At 29.6% G+C, this 20582-nt stretch overlaps 1 protein-coding gene across 1 annotated transcript in view; it reads left to right on the top strand.

Moving 5' to 3' along the window:
* LOC131955943 (voltage-dependent calcium channel type A subunit alpha-1) overlaps window positions 1-20104 on the top strand; it is a gene marked incomplete at its 5' end in the record, with an annotated part of 65548 nt that extends 45444 nt beyond the window's left edge. The window contains 12 exons of the mRNA XM_059320263.1: window positions 680-851; window positions 1140-1267; window positions 1665-1761; window positions 1965-2070; window positions 3067-3171; window positions 3427-3536; window positions 5591-5605; window positions 8057-8247; window positions 9993-10101; window positions 12403-12519; window positions 15597-15879; window positions 16195-20104. Coding sequence (XP_059176246.1) covers window positions 680-851; window positions 1140-1267; window positions 1665-1761; window positions 1965-2070; window positions 3067-3171; window positions 3427-3536; window positions 5591-5605; window positions 8057-8247; window positions 9993-10101; window positions 12403-12519; window positions 15597-15879; window positions 16195-17234 — 2473 coding nt within the window. The remainder of the gene's footprint in view (window positions 1-679; window positions 852-1139; window positions 1268-1664; window positions 1762-1964; window positions 2071-3066; window positions 3172-3426; window positions 3537-5590; window positions 5606-8056; window positions 8248-9992; window positions 10102-12402; window positions 12520-15596; window positions 15880-16194) is intronic.
* Between the last annotated feature and the right edge of the window lie 478 nt (window positions 20105-20582).

Raw genomic sequence — 20582 nt, 5'->3', positions numbered from 1 at the left:
TCCTTTGTCTTGTTGTGTTTTTACAAGTTGTCTCCCATCAATTCTTACTTTCTTTTTATATCTCTTTCTGAAATAAAATTTGTTGGCAGGTTAACTATAAATTTAATTTTAATTAGTGATTGTTTCTTAGGTGTTTTGATGATTGCTTTTAATTTAAGAACACTGTTCTGGAGTTATAAGCTTTTAGTTTGTTTAGTTTTTTTAAGTAAGTGTACATTATTATACATATAAATATAAAAAAAATCATTTATTTCATTTTTTTTGGAGCATAATTATATAGAACATGTTATTAGAATGGTTTTTTTTATTAATTTGAATAAATCTTTAATGCAGCTCATTTTATTTTTTAAATAACTTAGAAATTTAAAAAAAAAACAGTCTATCACAGATAAAGTTTTAAAAATTGAAATAAAATTGTTTCTTAAAAATGTAGGTTTTTCTTTCTCTTTTTTGTGTTAAAACTTTCTGGTGTTGAATTATAATTATAATTATTCAAGTTCTATTAGTAGTATGCTGTCGATATCTGGTATCTTGCTTTACTCTTGGCTCAGGGTGATAAATAATCCTTAATAATTTGCTTTATCCTCAATTAAATGTTCTGAGCAATAAAAAAAAATAGTCAAAGGGAATAGACCATGTGTTTGTAGACTGAACTTTAACCTCTGTAATTTTCCAACAGATGTGCAACAGGAGAAGCATGGCAACAGATCATGCAGTCCTGTCTGGCTAATCAGCCATGTGATCCAGAATCTATAGGACCTGAAGACCCTCCGGATCAGGCTGAGTCGGGATGTGGCACCAATATTGCCTATATGTACTTTGTTTCATTTATATTCTTGTGCTCATTTTTGGTAAGTTTTACTTTAAACTTACTTGATGTTTAAAGTTAGTTTTGTTTGTTTGGAAACTTTAAGAATTAATTTTTTTAAACATAAAGCTTTTTCTAAAAAATATATATATATAAAAATAAATCAACATTGAGATGACATTGAAAAGTATTTCCTTTTTAAGCTCAACTAGTTAATAATGCAGTACTTTTATTGTATTTGAATCACATATTTATAATGAAATAGTATCGCTTGCAATAAAGTAACTCTTAAATATGCATCAACTGGTAATGAATAATTCTGCTCTTTCAGATGCTCAACCTCTTTGTTGCTGTAATTATGGACAACTTTGACTATTTGACAAGAGACTCATCCATTTTAGGCCCTCATCATTTGGATGAATATGTTAGGGTCTGGTCATTGTATGACCCCAAAGCTTCGTAAGTTGTTAAAATTCAATAAGGCAAATGGTAAAAAAAATTATATTCTATTTTATTGATTGAATTATGTTTTTATTTAGTATGGTAAGGTCTAATCAAACATGTATCAGTGGCTTCTTAATCTTTTTTTATTTGTATTGATAAAGTTCAATAGAAATCAAAATATATTGATTGCATAGTAATTTTTTTAAAATTATAAATAAGTTTAAATATTTAAATGTGTTACTTTGTTACATTTAGTTAAGTATAGCAGTTGTATTAATATGTCTTTTTTTTTAAAATACACGCACACAATGCCTCTACCCCTAACAAACACACACATTTTGTTTATCAAGAATTTCTGGTTTGCTAATTTTTAATTAAAAAACAAAATCAAAACTGTTTTGACTTTGTACAGGGGAAGAATCCATTACACAGATATGTATGAAATGTTAAGAAACATGGAGCCTCCTGTAGGCTTTGGTAAAAAGTGTCCTTACAAACTGGCCTATAGGGTAAGAGCTAATTTAATTGTAATTTGTTCATTTATTTATTTCTTATTTATTTTATAAATATTTAGTATACTGTAATTAAAGTATTCTAATTTTATTTTTAAAAATATTTAGTAGGCCCCTATACTATAATTAGAGTATTGTAATTTTATTTTTATAAATATTTAGTATACTATAATTAGAGTATTCTAATTTTATTTCACCAGAAACTTATTCGAATGAATATGCCAGTAGCAGAAGATGGAACAGTCCATTTTACAACAACATTATTTGCACTAATTAGAGAGTGTCTAATTATCAAAATGGGGCCAGGTAATTCAATTATTAATTTAGCTTCATTTTCAAAATGTGTAAGAGATAATGACATTGAGAAATGTGTGCTCACACAAGTCTCGAGTTCAGCTTGTTAATAGGGTTCGGCGTGGTCGAGTCGGTAAAGCTCATGGTTGCTAAACCGAAAAGTCTCGAGTTCGAACCCTCGGGCAGATGACGCTCGTTAGCTGGGGACAGCCACTCTTCTAGGAGAGACAACTCCAAAATTAAACAACTGCTGCCTTGTAGTTTGTTCTTGGTTGGACAAAGGCTATGGAAGCAAATCCAAAAAAAAAGCAGGCTGAAATCGGAGTCAATGGCCTCAATGGCGCATAACCAGTTGACACGTAACGCTTAATTGTGTTGGAGGCGTGGTCGAGTCGGCAAAAAGCTCATGGTTGATAAATTCGAACAAAGTCTCGAGTTCAAACCCACTCGCAGATAAATCTCGATCCCCTTCAACACTAACAATTAAGAACGAAGAAGAAGAAGAAGAATAAGCTTGTTAATTCAAGCCCACAGGACATCACAGAGTTCCCCTAATATGTTGGGGAAAAGCTGCTGGGTAGGGGATGACCACACAATCTCTTTAAAATACTTGGAGAAATCCCGATAACATCTGCTCCACCCATCCTTTCGACCATCTAATCTGATAGGGAAGTAAAATACTACATTACTCCTTGACATTCTGAACCCCCCCCCCCCCCAATCTCTTTTACCTACTGACCCACTTCTACCTAACCTTCCATATTTAAAGTGTATCCCATAAACTGACAGGTTGTATTGGAGATACCACCCTTTTTTAGGATAACACAAAGTTAAAATTGATTCTTCTGATAGAAAAAACTTATATTGGTACTTAGATTACTTTTCTTTCCATAGATAATAATATATTTTTTAAATAAAACTTGAAAAAGATTTACACAAAAAAATATTTTTCACAAAGGACTAAGCTACTAAATAAATTGTGAAAGTGAATTTTTGTAAATTTTACAGCTGAAATAATGGACAGAAGGGATGAAGAGATGAGAGAGGGAATTCGCAAACTTTGGCCAGTTCACGGCAAAAAAATGATGGACCTTCTAATGCCACCAAGTGATGGTAAGTTTCTCTGTTGTTCAAACATCACACTGACCTCTGGTCACTACAGTTAATCATACAAGTTGTCAATTTTTTTTAAATGCTAAGCAGAGTTTTTTGTATTTGTCAAGCTTAAATTGAATTTAATGATGTCCTTGAATATTTTTTTTTTGTAAAAAAAATTTTTTAGGAAATTTTGTTTTCACACTTTGTTAAGGCAGACGTGTGATTGAATTATTATGGTTTTAAATTTTTTTTTTTCAATTTCTTTTACAGAACTGGATGAGGGGAAAATGTCTGTAGGAAAAATCTATGCAGGTTTGCTGATCTCTGAGAACTGGAAAGCATACAAAGCAAGCCAGAATGCCTCCAACAACTTTAAAATGGTGAGTATCTCTTGCCTGGCATTTCACAAGCTATTTTTTAATTTTTCTAATATTCATTTCTAGCAAACTACTTACTCCAAAGACTACAGAGTAATAATGCTAAGTTTGTTATTGAAAATATTTTGTGCAATGATACAATGGCTACTAACCTACATCAGAGAAATGGGTAAATGTACAGATAATTTAACTTGTTCGAAGAATAAAAGCTAGCCTGGAAAGTGTACTCTCACTTGCTGACAAACATTTCTTCTCACATGACACTTATTATTTCATAATATACTCAGATGGCGCTCACTTCAAAAGTGTTAGCCTGTTAAATGTGATTTAAAAACAGAAAGTTGCATGAACTTTTTTCTCGTCATCACTGTACAAAACATAGTCTATGCTTTCAGTGTCGATTCCCTGTGTATTCCATGTCTTACGTATTTCTATTTAAGTAAAACATAATTCGTTTTTATTTAACATTTATCTTTTGGTAAATTATTTCAGTAATATGGTGAAAGTGGCCTTGATTTTAGAAAATTCATATAAAATTACTTAATTGAAAAATTGTTTACAAAATACTTAACTTTTTTTTCCTAATTTATTATTTAATACATTTTCTTTTCTTTTTTTAATATTACACTCAATTGTTCTTTTTTAAAGGCAAATAATTCACAATTTTCACTATCTGAATGAAAAATACTTATTTTTTTTATTTGCACTCTTTAGGTAACTCAATTTTTCATATAAACTGTTCAACTCTTTGTTGTAAGCCATGTAATTTTTTGAACCCTCTGTTTCTGTAAAATCATAAGTAAAAATATACCTACCTACAGGGCCCCCACCTGAACAAGGTAAATAAATAAATCAGAACTCTTGTAGAAATGAAACCATTTTAATTTGTAAATTCCTTTTTACCAAGGTGCATTATGCATAATCTAAATTAGTTATTAGTATGGTTAGAATCAATGTATTCAACATTCTATAAAGCAAATTGAATATTTAAATTAGAGAGTTTTAGCCTAATTTCCAGTAGATCACTAGATAGTCACTGTTAGAATAAAATATATTAAAGACCTAAATATAGTAGTTAAAAGAAAACTGAAAAAACTATTTTATCAAATAGCAAAAAAAAAACTCTTATATGTATAAAAAAATTATTAAAAATAAAACCCTTTTCTACATACTTTATAATAGCAAATCTTTTTTTAATTTTGAAGCCTCTTTTCATTTCATCTAGAAAATATTTTACCCTTTCAAAAAATATTTATATAATTGAAAAACTGTTTTTGTTTCTGATTGGATGAGAAGAAATTGATCTCTTTTTTCAAACTTCTAAATGTTTCAATTTTTTAAATTATTTTTACAAAATTAGTTCTCTAAACTACTGTTTTTATTTTTATAAAAGTGTATATATTTAAGGAAGTTAAAGTTGTTCAAATGTAGAATGCTGTGCTACATTTTGATATTTAAAACATAATTTAAGCTGTTTATGGTCCATCCAGCTCTGATAAACAGCTGGCTTGTTAAGGGCTAATACAGCTGCAAGGCATGGTGCTGACCACAGACTCGTATTTGTAGAATTATGATTACGACTGTTTCCTTTCAAACACACTAGTCTTAGAATTGCAATAAACTTCATTTTCAAATTTATGTTTCTTGAAATATTCTTAGAAATTTATTGTTTTTTACATTTAAGCAACTTGTAGTTAAATGCAAAAGTAATTTTAATTTTAAAACAGTTGCCATAGTGCTGTTGCAGGTTATATTGCTATTTTAAAAACATTACAGTTGTAGCAATTATTTTTTACTTGTATGCAATGTTTTACATTATGCATTTTCTTGGCTGAGATTGTCATGAAATGATATGAACTATTTTCCCAAATTTTGTGGATGGTTGATTTACATTGTTAACAGTATTTGAGAGTTTGAATGGTTGTACCTTGTAGCATGTGTTTTATATTCAATTTTTTTGTCATGAGTCATATTGCATTGCAAAATTTGCATTACACATGAAACCTTCCACATGCAATTATAAGACGCTTGTCTGTTTTTTTATATTTTCCTCTCAGAACCATCACGAAAAGGTAACATTTAAAAGAAGCAAAATTGACATTTCAGAACACTAAAGATGACATTCTTCATTTAGATGGCTTGGTTTCTTTATATTTAATTGATCTTGGGAATATTTTTGTTTCATTTATTTTTTTATGATTTTATTATATTAGTTTCCTTTCCTAAATTTACAATTGTTCTAATATAAAAAGCACATCGGCATCAATTAGATGTCTTAAAATATTTCACCATATTGGTTGTTACTTACAATTTGATCTTCTCATCACGGCATGTTACACCTCACTACAGAGCACCTTTGGCGTAAGACTTGGGGAAAAACCCAGATGTTTTGTTTTGTTTCAAGCATGGTTTTGTCTTTTTATTTTAACAGGAGTTGCTTGTTTGGAATCCTTGTATAAGATTTCATTTCTGAAAAGTTATTATATTTTTGTTTTAGTTTGTTTTTTTTTCTAAATTATAGCCGCCGTAGCATGGTGTATTACATTCACTACACAGGTCGAATAAGTGAATGCTACACTTTTAAATTAATGTCTTGAAATTCTTCTCTTCATTTTTAAAATGTTTTTTTTTTCACAATTTTATTTTTGAAAATAAATTATGTAGAAACTTATTTTCTTCAGCATGAGATAATTTTTAACTTGTTTATTAAACATAACATTTATTAGCTTATCACTAATTTAGCTTGCCTTGGGTAATACAGCTTATTAAAAAATTCTTTGTATTTTTTGTTAAAAGTGTCATTTTAATGTCACATGCATGTTTAGCTATGTTTTATCTTAAGCAAAGAATTAGTCACCCAAAAAAATTATTACTAGCATTTTAATTTCTTTAGGCTATTGATTGTTAATTTTTTAAATTATTGTCTCTAAAAAAAATTATATTTAAAACATTTTTTTTTTTTAAATTTACTGTGAATAATTTTGTAAATTTTGTCCTTGAAATGTTTTATTTGTTTTGTATATTGAAGTTTGCATGAAAGGTCTGTAACAGAATGAATCTCTCAACTTTAATTTTCTTGATAACTTAAGACACAGAGATTGAAAGCAACTCTAGAAAATCTGCACAGCACAATATAACCTGTTAAAAAATTTTCTAAGCATGAAAATTGCATGTAAAAATAATATTTCCTATAGACTATCTTAAACTACATTTAAAAATTTTTCCTCTTTTATTAAATGCATTTACCTGTATTCCTTGTGTCTCTGTATATATTTAAGTGTGACTTGTATACATTTTGTATTTGTATACATTTATATGTGTTAGACATAAGGAAAAGCCATTAAATCTAATTGAGTAAAAGGAGAACTTTAAATCTAAATAATAAACAGGAATTCAACATTAGCCGATCCATATATAGAAAATATTGCCCAATGACTATAGTGAAAACATTTTATGCAATCTATAATTTGTTTCTTTTTATGGAGATTGGCTTTTTAAACTAAAATCACAATTATATATGTGGTGTAAATATATGTGTATATAAAAGATTAAGGGTTCAATTGCTAGTAATAGGAATTTCAAGTAGGCTGGACAGAGTATTTTAAATTATTATAAAATATAGTCATTTGGTGATGGTATAAGATATAGGCTATACACATATTATATGTATTCACAAGCACATTTCTACATTTATCTTTATTAATGCTTATAGCACTGCTTAAATGGTACACTACTTTTGATTCTTAATTAAGCTTGTTGCTTCACTCTGTGTTCTTTGTCATTTTTGAATGCTTTTGGCTGACGATTAAACATTTGTCTTGTAGGGTACTACTAACTATTAGTGTTGTAATTTAATTAAAGAAAATCTTACTATACTTACTTTTATAATATTACATCTATAAGTTGTGGTAATTTTTTCTATATTGGTTTCATATTTCACAGAACAAAACTTCAAGAATAAGAATAAGAACACTGCGCTTGATTAAATTATTAATACTTGATTAAGACTTTTTGTGATTTCAAAAAAATAAATTAAAAAAGCAATTAAGTACTAAGCCATTCAATCTCAAATTTTATTTTTGATTGAAGGTTCCTTTTGTGGAAAAAAAATTGCAAGACATTATATGTAATTGAAAATAAAGATTTGCCCAAAAAAATTAATTTTAAGAAATCGTTAGCTTTTGTTCTGTGTAATCATATTTAAAATATTACCTAATTTTATAAATCTTATTCTGTGCAAACATTTCAATTATCCTTTTTTTGTAATGCTGTATGCTATTATTATATGTTATAACTTTATATTGGCCTATGCTAACAAATTTGTCAAAGTCGCATCTTTTATTATAACTAAGCATTTGAATAATTTTACATTCTCTTTAAGCTTAAAGTAAATTGAATGTTTAGCTGAGCATTTTTGTTAATTTTTTTTTTGTTTCTTTATATTTTTTTATGTTTTTTAAATTTGAAAGACTTGATTTCTCAAGTTTATATTATTCTTACGAGAAATGTTTTTATGATTTCAGCGACCATCTTTATTCAGACGGCTGATGGGTGGAATGAGAACATCCTCGGCCAGGTCAAGCCAGTCTCTGGACTCTGAACATTCTGATGACAATGATGGTGGTGGTGGAGGGGGTGGAGGAGGAGGTGGCGGTGGAGCTGGTGGAGGTGGTGGGATGGGCAGTGGAGGGGGTGGCACTAGCGGAGGACAAAGGTATGCTTTTGATTTCTAGCATGTGTTTTACAATTTTTACCTACCATAGACATTTTAAGTACCCTGAGTTTAAAGTTGTTTCTTAGTACCATATTGGTCACTAGTTGGTAACTAAGCACTGATCTCAAACAGTAGAAAATTATATCCTTTAAATTTAGCGTAGTAATACAGTTGTTTGCCAAAAAGTTATATTGGGAAATTAAACACCTAATGGTTATCATTGATCCAATTTGATTCTAGAAAATTTGGGTACATTCTTGATTATTTAGAAACATTCGTATTTAATAAACATTAAGAGAATATTAAACTTCAAAGTAATTAATATAAAAATACTTAACCATAGCCTTTTTTTTCAATAAATCCACATTTTCTGTTGTGTATACTTTATGTTAAAGTAATAAGTTTTAAATAAATCATAACACTCCAATTTTCTAGAGTTAATAACATTTTAAATTGTATATTTTGGAGTAGGCCTATATAGTTTTATTTATATATTTATACATACAAACACACTCATATATATATATATATATATATATATATATATATATATATATATATATATAAAACCAAGACCTTTCTTTTAGCTTAAGTTAAGATGTTGAATACCGTAATTTTATGCTTCTGTGAATCAGTGCACTTTTTATGTTGTATCCAGCTTACAGTGAAAAGTATAATGTGTGTACATATATAAACTATATATATATTATACACATATATGAAATATATATACATTTGTATAGATATTTATATATTACAAAACAAATGTGTAACAACATGCTTAACATTTATTAATCATAATGTAAAGTTGTATTTCCTAACTGGTCTGAAGACCAAATATTGATATATTTGTTTATTTAGAAGTCTAAATTAAATTTCACATTTTTTTTTTTAATTTAAAAATTTTTCAGCATAATACATTTGTTTATTTGGATTTTATCTGGGAAAACATTTATTCAAATCACTAGATAAAACTGCATTTATTGTTGTGAATCCTCAGACCCAATTGCCTCCCTTCAATGCACAGTTAATTAAAATGTTTAAGCCATGTTTTATAGATTAACTAAGTTTTAAGATTAGGTAATCTTTTTAGTTTTAGTTACACTGATTCAGCTTTGTTTTAGCATTGTCACCTCTCAAGTAATATTTGGCATTTAAAATCTAAACCAATTTAATTAATTTTAAAAAAATATTAATTTTTGTTTTAACAAATACATGATCTGTAATACCATATGAAAGTCTCACAAATTAAACTAAGATGTTAGGTTTTTTTTTTTTTTTTGAGAATAAAAATTTTAAAGTTTAAAGCTGCTCAGTTTCCCCCTTCTAAGCTTTTGCTATAAATGCAAATGTGTATCCACTTTGCTGCTATTTGTGTCTGTAAGATTCTTCAACTTGTAAACTACATTATAAACTAATACTTTATTTTCCTGTGAGAACTTCATAATATATTTTAGATTGCACTTTTGCTGAAACAAAAAAGCAATACATTTTTTCATGTTTTTTTTTTTTAAATGTCACAATTTAAAAAAAAATAACCTCTACATTGTCTGCTATATCTGTGTTACTTACCCATGCTTCCACTTTTTTTTATAAAAATTTCTTCCAAATCTGGATGTTGTTACAACCCGATGTCACCAACCATATGACATGCTCTGATGTACTATAACTTGATGTTGTACCACGTATGCCGTATTTCATTGCATCGTATTTGGATGTTGTCTGGCACCTTTTGCTGTCTAAAGTATTGACAAGGGAGATGACTGGAACCAACCTCGTTCTTTCAGTTTTCTTAGGAGGAATAGCAGCAAAAGAAGGAAGGGAGGTGACCCAGGGGATAACTCTAATACGCAGGTCAGTAACTTGTTTGTCAGCCCTAACCTTGATTTTTTTTATTCTCCTAGGTTTCTGATATGACCATATGATTTCAGTTTCAAATTTCCCCGAGAACTTTATAAAAAGATTTATGAAAAATGAAATTGTGAAATTTAAGTTGAAATATAATTATGTTTTGGTTACGACTTATGGCCTTTTGCATTGGATAAATTGTTAGCATTGCACTCATATCAAGCAGTAGTTTCATAGATCAGACCTTTGTAGAAATTATTATACAGAAAATGAAATTTTGAAAATGAAGTTGGATATAAATATATTTTGTAATGATCTATGGCCTATTGTGTAGTATTTTGTCATATTTGTTTTGGAAATAACTGAAATCATATTTTTTATATAGTTCACATTATCATTTCACCTTTTCTTGTTAAGACATCTTCACTTTTTTTTCTAACAGCATATGATTTTTTTCCCAGTAAAATTATTGGGCTTGTTTGACAATGAATTACAAAAAATTCTCAAAGAAAAAATCATTGATCAGATTTTTTTTAATTTTGATTTTTTTTTTTGATGCACATTTATTGAACAACCCAACAAAAAGATTTTTTTAATTATTTAAATCTGTCCTTCACTCATCAGTCAAACTACATTTTGACTTGAAAGTACATCATTCAGTCTGTGTTTACAATGTCATTTACTAGCCAAAGTACCAATATTTTAAAAAACCATGTGATTCGTATTGTTTATTGATTAATTTACTTTCTACACTGTAAAATTATAAGATGAAAAACATAGATTTCTACTTCTAATCTTAAACCAAACTTTAATCCAGAATTTTAACTAGACAGCTATTATAGAACAATTCAAAATATTCATTTATTATTAGTGTACCAAAGTTTAATTTTTATTTAAAATAATAGTTTTAGGTTATTACTATTTAATAAATGCTGATATAATTTCATATCAAGCATAACTTTTTAATTCAATTTTTAAAAATCAAATATATTTTCTATATATTATAAGTAAGCAACATCATAAAACTTTTGTGTATGTTCAAGGTTACATTTACAGCATGTGTTTAAGATAGAAATTTTACAATTGGGCTTCTTTTTCTAATATTTGCATCTTGGAAATTCTTTTCAAATGCATTGAATTCAAATTTTTTTCTTCTGAAACAACAGTTTAAAACTGTTTTGACATATGTCAACAGGCACTATTATGCTTTTGAAAGAATATTTTAATTTTGTTCAACACATGGAGGAACATTGTGATTTACTCGTAGATTTTCAATAGAGTTTAAATAATTCAAGTTGAAAAGCGTTGTGTAAAAATAAATGTTTCTTTCATTGATATTTATGAATGCTAGGCACATTACAGTCCCCGGTTTCGTGGATATATCAATAAGTCATTTACTCCGGATGAGTTGCCCAGCTCTCGTACACCTATACCTTTTTGTAACAAGGTAGCATTTTTCAGATCTTTCCCGGGATCAAGGTTCTTTTTTTAACACAGCTTAAGGAAAAGTTTCTCAAATAATTAATTTAAATTAAATTCAAATTAAATTTATTTTATTTTATTCTTTGTTCTTCTGAAACTCTGCAACCATGTTCTCGTGTTTAAGATTATATATGAAATTTAAAAAAAAAAGATTTTTAAAAGTTCCCCTAATGAATTAGAACAGTTTAATAAGAGTTCCAAAAGAAAGTTTAAAAATTTAATTTAGTTGTTTGAGAAACTACTCCCACCTCTATCCTAAGGTGATGGTTTATTTTTTAACTTAACCTTTTCCTCTTACCATCTGGTATGGTGTGGCTCTATTACAAAATTGCTTTTAAAATTTTGTTATATTATTAATATTCATTACTTATTCATTTACTAGAGATGTTAAAATGGGGTGTTCAAAAATAGGATGAGTTTGAATTTCAAACTACTTTAAAAACTGTTTAAAAAAGTCTTTTTTTTTAAGCGATAGGTTGCTTGCTTTTGCTCCTGGTTAGCCCTATTGTTTTCTATTTCCAATTCAATGCACACATTTTGATCCCTTTAAATTTTTTTAACGTTTTCTAAAATATGAATGATGCTTCCCTGCAGTAACATAAAAAAAAATTGTTGTTCATTAAAACAAAATAAAGATTCTTTATTTTCTTAATAAACCATACTTCCTCTATACTTCGTGTCCGAGAAAGTAAAAATCATATGAAACACTTGGGGGCTTGTGTGTTTTCCGATACTGAACAAACTGAGGAAGAAATTGCCTTGAGTAAAAACTAATAACGACCTCACTAAGCTCAGAGCCATTGCCATTCAATTTATATCATTCAGAGTATGGAGCTTAAAGACATCCCAAGTGTCTCAACACAAAATGTGAATGGCAGTGAACATTCACTCATAGCTCAAGCAGCCAATGAAATCACAGCATCGTTGTCCAAACTGAACGAGGTGATTGGTTGAGTTTTATAGTGGCCGTGGTTGACCCCACCCTCGTGTTTGTTGTTGGTCCTTCATCTCCTGTCTAAGCTCGTTAATTGGTTCTATTTTAATGTATGCAAATGTGATACATTTTGAAGCCAGTTGTTGTCAGATTCAACTCTTACTATAATGAAATGTTTGTTTCATATACTTATGGGAAATTGTCTTTCACTTTTTATTTTACAATTTCATAACTTTTAGGTAAGTCTAAATTGAAAAAGAAACTGAACAAAATAACTGTCAATATCTAAGCCATTGTAAAGTGAAGGCATGAAATGTTAAATGTCCTGAAGTTGTTGTAAAAAAATTTGCATTTGTCTTGTTAAAACGAATATTGTTTTTAAAACACAAAAGCATAAGAAATGTACTCTCTTGGTAAATCTTTCGAGCTTCATTTTGCAGCTAACTGATTATGTTTTCCTGTCCAAGTATTTGAGATTATTTTATTGGCATATTTCAATTAATTAATTAAAAAAGAAAATATCATATTTTTATAATGGTATGTTATATATTTATAGATATATGTGTTTATGGTGGAGAGCATGCTACAAAAAAATATTGCTGCAATAGCATGTGAATATCAATCAACAATATGATTTCTAAAATAAAAATGTTCCTTTGTCTTCAATACATACCTTGAGTTATGAAGTTAACTAACCAAATTTATTGATTATGGTTATATACTAAAATACTTTTAACAACTTATTTTCTCTAATAAAATTTCCCAAAAATTCTCCTCCATTTTTGTACTAATTGTACCCTTGAAATATGGTAAAACATTTTGTAAAATCTTTATTTATTTAACAGTAACAATGTGGGTTTTTTAATGTCTGCTGAACATTTCTTGATGAGTTTTGGAGCCTTACTGTTTTATTTGTTGGATGTTTGTTATTGTCTTAACGATTACAGCTAAACATCCAACTTTACATTATTGTTTAGTAAATTTTTTATCAAAAGTTTTTGGTAAACTTTCTTTCTGAATACTTCTCAATATTATTGAGGTATTGTAAGACTGATTCAGAAAATTACTTATTCAAGGCTTAATTTTTTTAATTTTTCAAAAGTATATTTCAAATCCTACAAAAAATATTTTATTTATTTTTTTGCCAATAGAGATTAATTTATGAATAATATAAATTGCTTAATATTCTCCCTAAATATAAATTTTGGGTTCAGACATACATTTAAAATACTTATGTATAATTTAAGACACAATTTTTTGTGTTTTATGTGCTGCCATATTTCAGTGTCTGCATGAACAAGGTTAAATTTTAAACTCATTGAAATTAAATCAGACTTTTCTGTCTATTATAATAAGAATAAACAAAGGACATTAAAAAGTCTTACCTTTTTAAATTGTTACTTAGTTTGGAAATTTCTTTAAAAGAATATAATATAGATTATAAAGGGAAAAACTTGAATTTCAATATTTTATGAAATTCTATGGCTGATATTATAATTTTAGTATAGAAAAAAAGAATTCAAAGTATACATATTTACATTGATTTTTTTTTTTTACCATTTTCATAACATAATTTTAAAAAACTAGTGGATTACCTACATGATTTGAGGGAAGATGACTCTTTTCTTAAAAGTAAATTAGCAAAAATGTGTTGCCCCAATAAAAATTAAACCAGAGTCAAGCAGGATCAAATTTTCTCAGAAAAAAAAAACTACCACTGTACAAAATTCACTTGAAAAAGAGATCTCTCTTTTTGTTGTCACTAAGCCAATGTTGTCTATTTGGTTTTTTAAATTTGATTTTAACATTGCTATTAGGGCATTCAGAACACAAAATAAAAAGTAGACTGATTATTTATTGCCATATTCTATTCCTAAAATCAACTCAATAATTTTAACTTGCCTAAAATGAAATTATTTCAGTCATAGAATCTGTATGATTTTCTTTGCTTAAATACTTCTTATTTTTTCTTAAAAATGTCTACATCTAAATCTCAAAAATAAATTTATACAAATTTTACATTAATAATCTTTTGTTATTCCAAAACTATTTCTTCCATAAAAAGCACAGCATCTGGTCTACTGTAATATATCTCCACTCCAAAAGCCAATTTACTTCACTCATAGCTGAAGACCGAGTTGTAGCCCATCTGTAATTTAGTTGCCATAGGGTTAAAAGTGTTTTGGAGTAAAGTGCTAAACACTTTAAGAACAAAGATGGAGTACAATCAGTACTGCTAAACACTACAGCGCGCCTGAGGCTGCAGTTTTTTTTTTAATTAAACTAGACAAAAACTAAGAAACAAGTGTATCCTTATATTAATTATTCAGTAAAATTTGTTTTAATTATGTTTTTGGCTCTTGTCCTTGCTTTTTTTTCTTCCAACGTGCTTTTTAACTTGCTAATAGAGACAGTTTTACAGTTTAAGGTTAAGTCAAGTCGAATGTATAGAACTTATGCAATTATTCTTGATGAGCTAATTTTTTTTTACTTAATTTAAATTGCGCAGGTTTTATGTGAGGTGAATAACTTTAAGTTGTGACACTTCATATGTGAATGTGCCAGTTTATAAATTAATTTTTAAATGGTACGAGTTCATAGATGTATTTTGAAACAGGATTGGTTTATTGCTATATATCTACTTGTTCATAGCTTCATATCTGAATGGTACTTGGTTAATTACTGTATATTCAAATGGTACCATCATATCTTTATATTTAAGGGTGCTTAAAAATTTTCAGTTTATCCATTATTTGCTTTCATATTATTTAAATACTTTTTTTGTCAACCTTAGAGACCTAACTACACAGGAGAAGATAACACAGAAAAAGATTTTTAAATACTTTAAAAAATCATTAATATTTCAAACTTTTTTTTCAGTTTCACATTTTTACAAATTAATAATTTTGATAACCAGTACAGATTTTTATGAATAATTCTGAATTTAAACATTGATTCCCTAGCAATTTTTGAAGTGATTTTTTTTATAATTTATGTATATTTAATAAAATGTTTACATAGCAATGCATCCCCTATAGTGTAGGCCTCTATTCAAAATTTGATTCTATGTTCATTCTTTATTCAGCCCAGCACTGATTTTTCTGGAGGACTTAGACCGGAGCATGCTTCAGCACTGACAGGCCGGGGTGACAGAGCTGGTGCAAGATCACCCTCCCTGCCACAAACACCACTGTCTCCGAGGTCACCCCTGGGGGCACAGAGCCCCTTCAGCTCCCCCAGGGCGTCCCCTATACCCTCCAGACGGTCGCCCTCACCTCGTAGGTTTGATGTTGGTTTTGCTTCTGCTGTAGCTAATCTCTGTGAGCAAGCTCACACTATTGCAGACCAGGATAGACAAAAGAGATATGGTTTGTATTACATTTTTATTTAAAATCCATTAACATCTTTTCATTACTTTTTATTGTGATTTTTTTAACACACATATATTAAAATATTCATTAATGTTTATTTTTTTATGATGTATTGGGATGTTAAAAAAAACTATAAAAGAAAACTACCTGCAGTAAAGGAAGTAAGCTTCTTTAATTTTGTGTAACATTTACAATTATTTTAATAAATTTAATTTTTTGTTTCAGTTTAATAACATGATGTATTGCAATAAAAACTTTTAACACTCAAAAGTAGGTTATGAAGGATTCATTGCAAACTTTCTTTTCTTACAGGTATGAAAACAGAAGACAGTATAACGTCATCGTCTCCAACCTTCAGAGGTAGATCTAGGCAGAGGTCAAGGCCACCATTGCAGGCTCAGTCTCCTGTCCTGGGGTCACCTCTGCCCAGTCCAGCTCAGCCTCGTGTCAGGATAGGAGGTGAATCTGGCTTCTACCGGTCAACCTCTCTGGAGACCAGATCCCGGAGCCCCTCTCCCAATCTGACAGCCTCTCCCCCGCCTAGAAGTGGATCGACCAGTCTTGTTCAACGCTCCAGATCCCCGTCGCCCTCAATGGCGGCTGCCAGCCCACCAATGTCGAACCGGGCACACCGGCGACTACCGATGGCACCGTCATCGAACAGCAGCAGTGGAAGCACGACGACGACGTCGCCGGCCAAGCCAGTTTCTCTCAACCTGTCGGAGCCTCGTTACCGAGACAACATAGCAACCAAAGATACCCTGCCTGTCCGTGGCGCTGTCTCGCCCCCTGGTCGAGGGAATATAAACTTCCCCAGACTAAACGCATCACCGACACGTGTTCCTAAACTCAACATCCCTGTTTCAGCCACATCCTCCATTGCTGCTGCATCACCCCTTCCTAAGCATCACCGCCACGCCCCTCCACCAGGGAGGCTAGGCAGACCTGAGCCATATAGTCCTACAGAAAGAAACAATTTGAATAAAAGTTCTGACCCTTCAAGGTCTAGCACCCTCCCGGGCGCGCACAGAACTAGTAGTTACCCCCGAGATGATTCGAACTGGGGTTCTAATGAAGGGGGTAGAGACTCACGGTCCTTGCCTCGGCCGTCTCCTCGACCGTCATCCAGGTCGCCTGACCCACGAGCCGCTGAGAGTGGACGACAAGACCACAGATTTATGGCAGCCAGCCAACAAGAGGGGAGCCCTGCACGCGGGAGCAGATCAAGGGGAGGAATTCTACCAAACGGTTTCAAGCACAAGGGACGTAAGCCAGAGAAATATGAAATGAGGAGCGACAGCCACACAGCGCTTCAAGAGGACTCAGATGAAGACGATGATGACTGGTGTTGATACATGTGGATATTTAACCATTCTTCCCTCCCCTCATTAACCATCATGCTCTATAAAACACCAAATGGTTTTTTTGTGAGATTGAGTCCTTGTCATTTCTTGCAGCACTGGTTCTTATAAATAGACTTTATTTGTAATTTCCTTTTACTATCAAACTGCACGGTTTTGTAAATCAATGAATAGTTTATCTGTTTGAAAATACCAATTTGTTGATGTTGCTTTTGAATTTAGTTGACTTCCTATCCATCATTGCTGTCAGTCACAAAAATGTTTAAGTATTTCACCGATGCATTACACTTTGCTACTTTTACATTTTTTTTTACTTATACAAACTAGCCAAAGTGAGTAGTGAATGAATAATCTTTTATGTGAACTCATGTTCAGTCTATTGGCTGTACTGCCTATGGGTTGTCCTGTTTGTAAGCTGTCCTGTAAAGTATTCCATACTGCAAGAATACTATTCATGAGATAGATTTACATTAGTTTGAAATAAGAGCATAGTCTAACTACCATGAATTTTACCTTTAGTACCTGTAATCTAATGTGTAGCCGAACTGATTACATTTTTTTTCCTAGTTATAAAATATTGTGATTTGGATTTTTTTAAACTTATTGCAGTATGGAAATGGATTGTTCTGTGATGAAGAATATTGAATGGGTTTTTTTCCAACTTTTTAATAATTTTGGAATAAGAAACAGATGCTTAACAAGCTCTATATTTCTTTTTAAACCATTCTAAAAATGACTAAATAGGACTTCAAAAATCTTAAATAGATAAGTAAATTGTTCATTTTATAACTAATGATAATAAGAAATAGGGGGGGGGGGATTTTTTGTATCAACTGATACATTCAAGTTTAATATAAAAAGAAAAGGATGTAACATTAATATTACTGAGATAATCAAGTAGTCTGGTTTATTTATAAATAAATATTTATGTCTATTTGTAGGCCAAAGCATTTGAATCTATACATAACTGATTTGAATTTCATCTTAAAAAATTTATTCCAACACTTGATGTACAATTCATTAATAAGATTTTGCTATGTTGGCTAAACTAGGCCAGCTATTTTTTAAAAACATGATAATGTTAGTTAAATTTTGTTATTGTTAATTTTTAATGCTGTACTCACCAGGTGTTTGGATGTTAACTGAAAGCTAAGCAAAAACAAACACATTCAGACAAATTTTTTAAAACTTTGAGGTAAATACAAAAATATGTTATCAAGAATTAAGGAGAAAATAAGCATATTTGATCTTATATAGCAGTTATAAAGTTAAAATCTGCAACAAATTACATTTTGTGTGACTAAATTGTTAAACCCTACCCCTTTAATGGTTCACCTGAGACTAATCAACCAAAGCCCTCCCCTTTACACAGATATTTACACTGGCTTTTTTTGGTATAGATGTTATATTTAAACCACAAAAGTTGTACCAATAGACAACAAACAAAATACTTATATATATAGAAGCCTGAAATGTATTTTTATTAATATGATGTGTTAACTTGCAACAGACTTTTCAAACTTTGAAACATTTTCAACAATAATAAACTTATTACTATGAATGTTCATGCATTTTTTATTTATTAACTTCTCATGCATGTTTGAATTGTTTTTTTTTCTAATTTCCTTATACATAATTGCACTTTTTTAATAATTGTACATAATACCCTTCCAATTCTTGTGATAATTAATATTTCACTTACATGTAACCAACATGTTAAATTTTAATTCTCCCCCTTCTCTTTTGTTTGTTAAATTTCTATTCTTTTAAAATAACATGCTTTTGTGCTGAATTTTGTTTTTCGTAAACTGTGTAAAAAATGTCTTTTTTTTAAAAAGCTGTAATTGTGTTCTGTTTTGTTGGTAAAGAAATGCTTTTTGAATGAAGTAATTTAAATACATGATAGATTTCATCAATTGATATGCACAATTGAGTAATTTAATAAAAACACAGTTATTGTCAGCAAGGTCATATTTCCCCTTTACAAAATTTAAAACTGTTTTTTTTATTCCAATTGTTATAAGAAATTGATTCCCTTCTGCCGCACCTAATTGCGTTTTAATATTCCTTTTCTAGCAATCTGTTTTTGTTCAAATATGATGTCTCCAAAAAAAATTGTGTATATTTCTAATAATTATTATTGTATATGTATGCAAAGCACTTGGATATATTTCATCTAGTTCAGGCTTGTGTTTCAGTTGTGTCATTGTCTTGAAAGATGTTCCACTTTGACAATTTAAAAATTTGTGTCGTTTTATAATCAAAGAGAATAAATTTATGTGTTGTATTTAATAAAACAATTTAAACATTATACCTTACTAAGCCACTGTATTATATCATTTTATATTTAAAGTGTATTTTCTCAAATTCAGTGTAGGCATATAACCAATATTACAGGTAATTTATAAATGGTAGTATTTTAAAGCTACAAATAATTAACACTTTATTATTGACTATTAATATTATATACATGCTTGGTATACATCCTGAAATAAAAGATAGTTTGTAAAAAGTGTTTTAAATATATGGAACTGTAATGATAGGTAGATATATGCTAGGTCTGTTGATCACATTAAAGCAAAACACTGAAAGGTTCATTGCATGAAAACTAGCAGCCTGAAAACTGATTGCTTGAAATAAATAAAAGCCAGAAAGTCTAGCAATGTAAGATTAAGTGAGCCTGAGACAAATGGTAGTAACTGTTCCTTATTGCTATTTTTAAAAATCAATTTTCAAAGATATTGCTATCACCCCTTACCAGATCATGGTGGATATTGCATCCTTTAAAAATTTAATAAGCTTAGATAAAATTAATTCAGGTTGGTGTGTGCATCCAGTGTCATATGTTTTGCTATAGTAAATGTTTGATTACTTTATATGTAAAGTCATAAAATGTGTGGATGAAGTCGTCTGTTAACTTGCATGAATGGCCAGGTCTGTTGTAAGATCTGATCTACACCTCACTGGTTTGCATGTTGTCAGCATCTTGTACTCGTTAACCATCTTTTTTTTCTGATTCATACTTCAAAATGGACCTTGTTTGTTGCTTGTTAAAAATATACAATAAAACAAAAGATAATTAACTCTTTGAAACAAGAAACTGTTATATATTGATTTTTGTCTACTACACTACCTATATAAATTTGTCTTAGTCATCCTCTTAATGTACCAGCTTGTCTCAGCATTTTTACTATTGATATAATTGTTCCTGTGTCGTTAAATATTTTCTTTAATCCATCTTATTTTAATTTTTTTCTTTTTGTTATAAATCAATATTTAAATTTGATGTGCTTTTTTTTTTATTACAAACGATTGACATTAGATGTGTAATGTTTTATT

This window comes from Physella acuta, unplaced genomic scaffold, assembly GCF_028476545.2.
Source record: "Physella acuta isolate Inbredline_101_S28 unplaced genomic scaffold, ASM2847654v3 ptg001117l, whole genome shotgun sequence".
Taxonomy (NCBI): domain Eukaryota; kingdom Metazoa; phylum Mollusca; class Gastropoda; family Physidae; genus Physella; species Physella acuta.
This window is presented reverse-complemented; position numbering and strand designations above follow the sequence as displayed.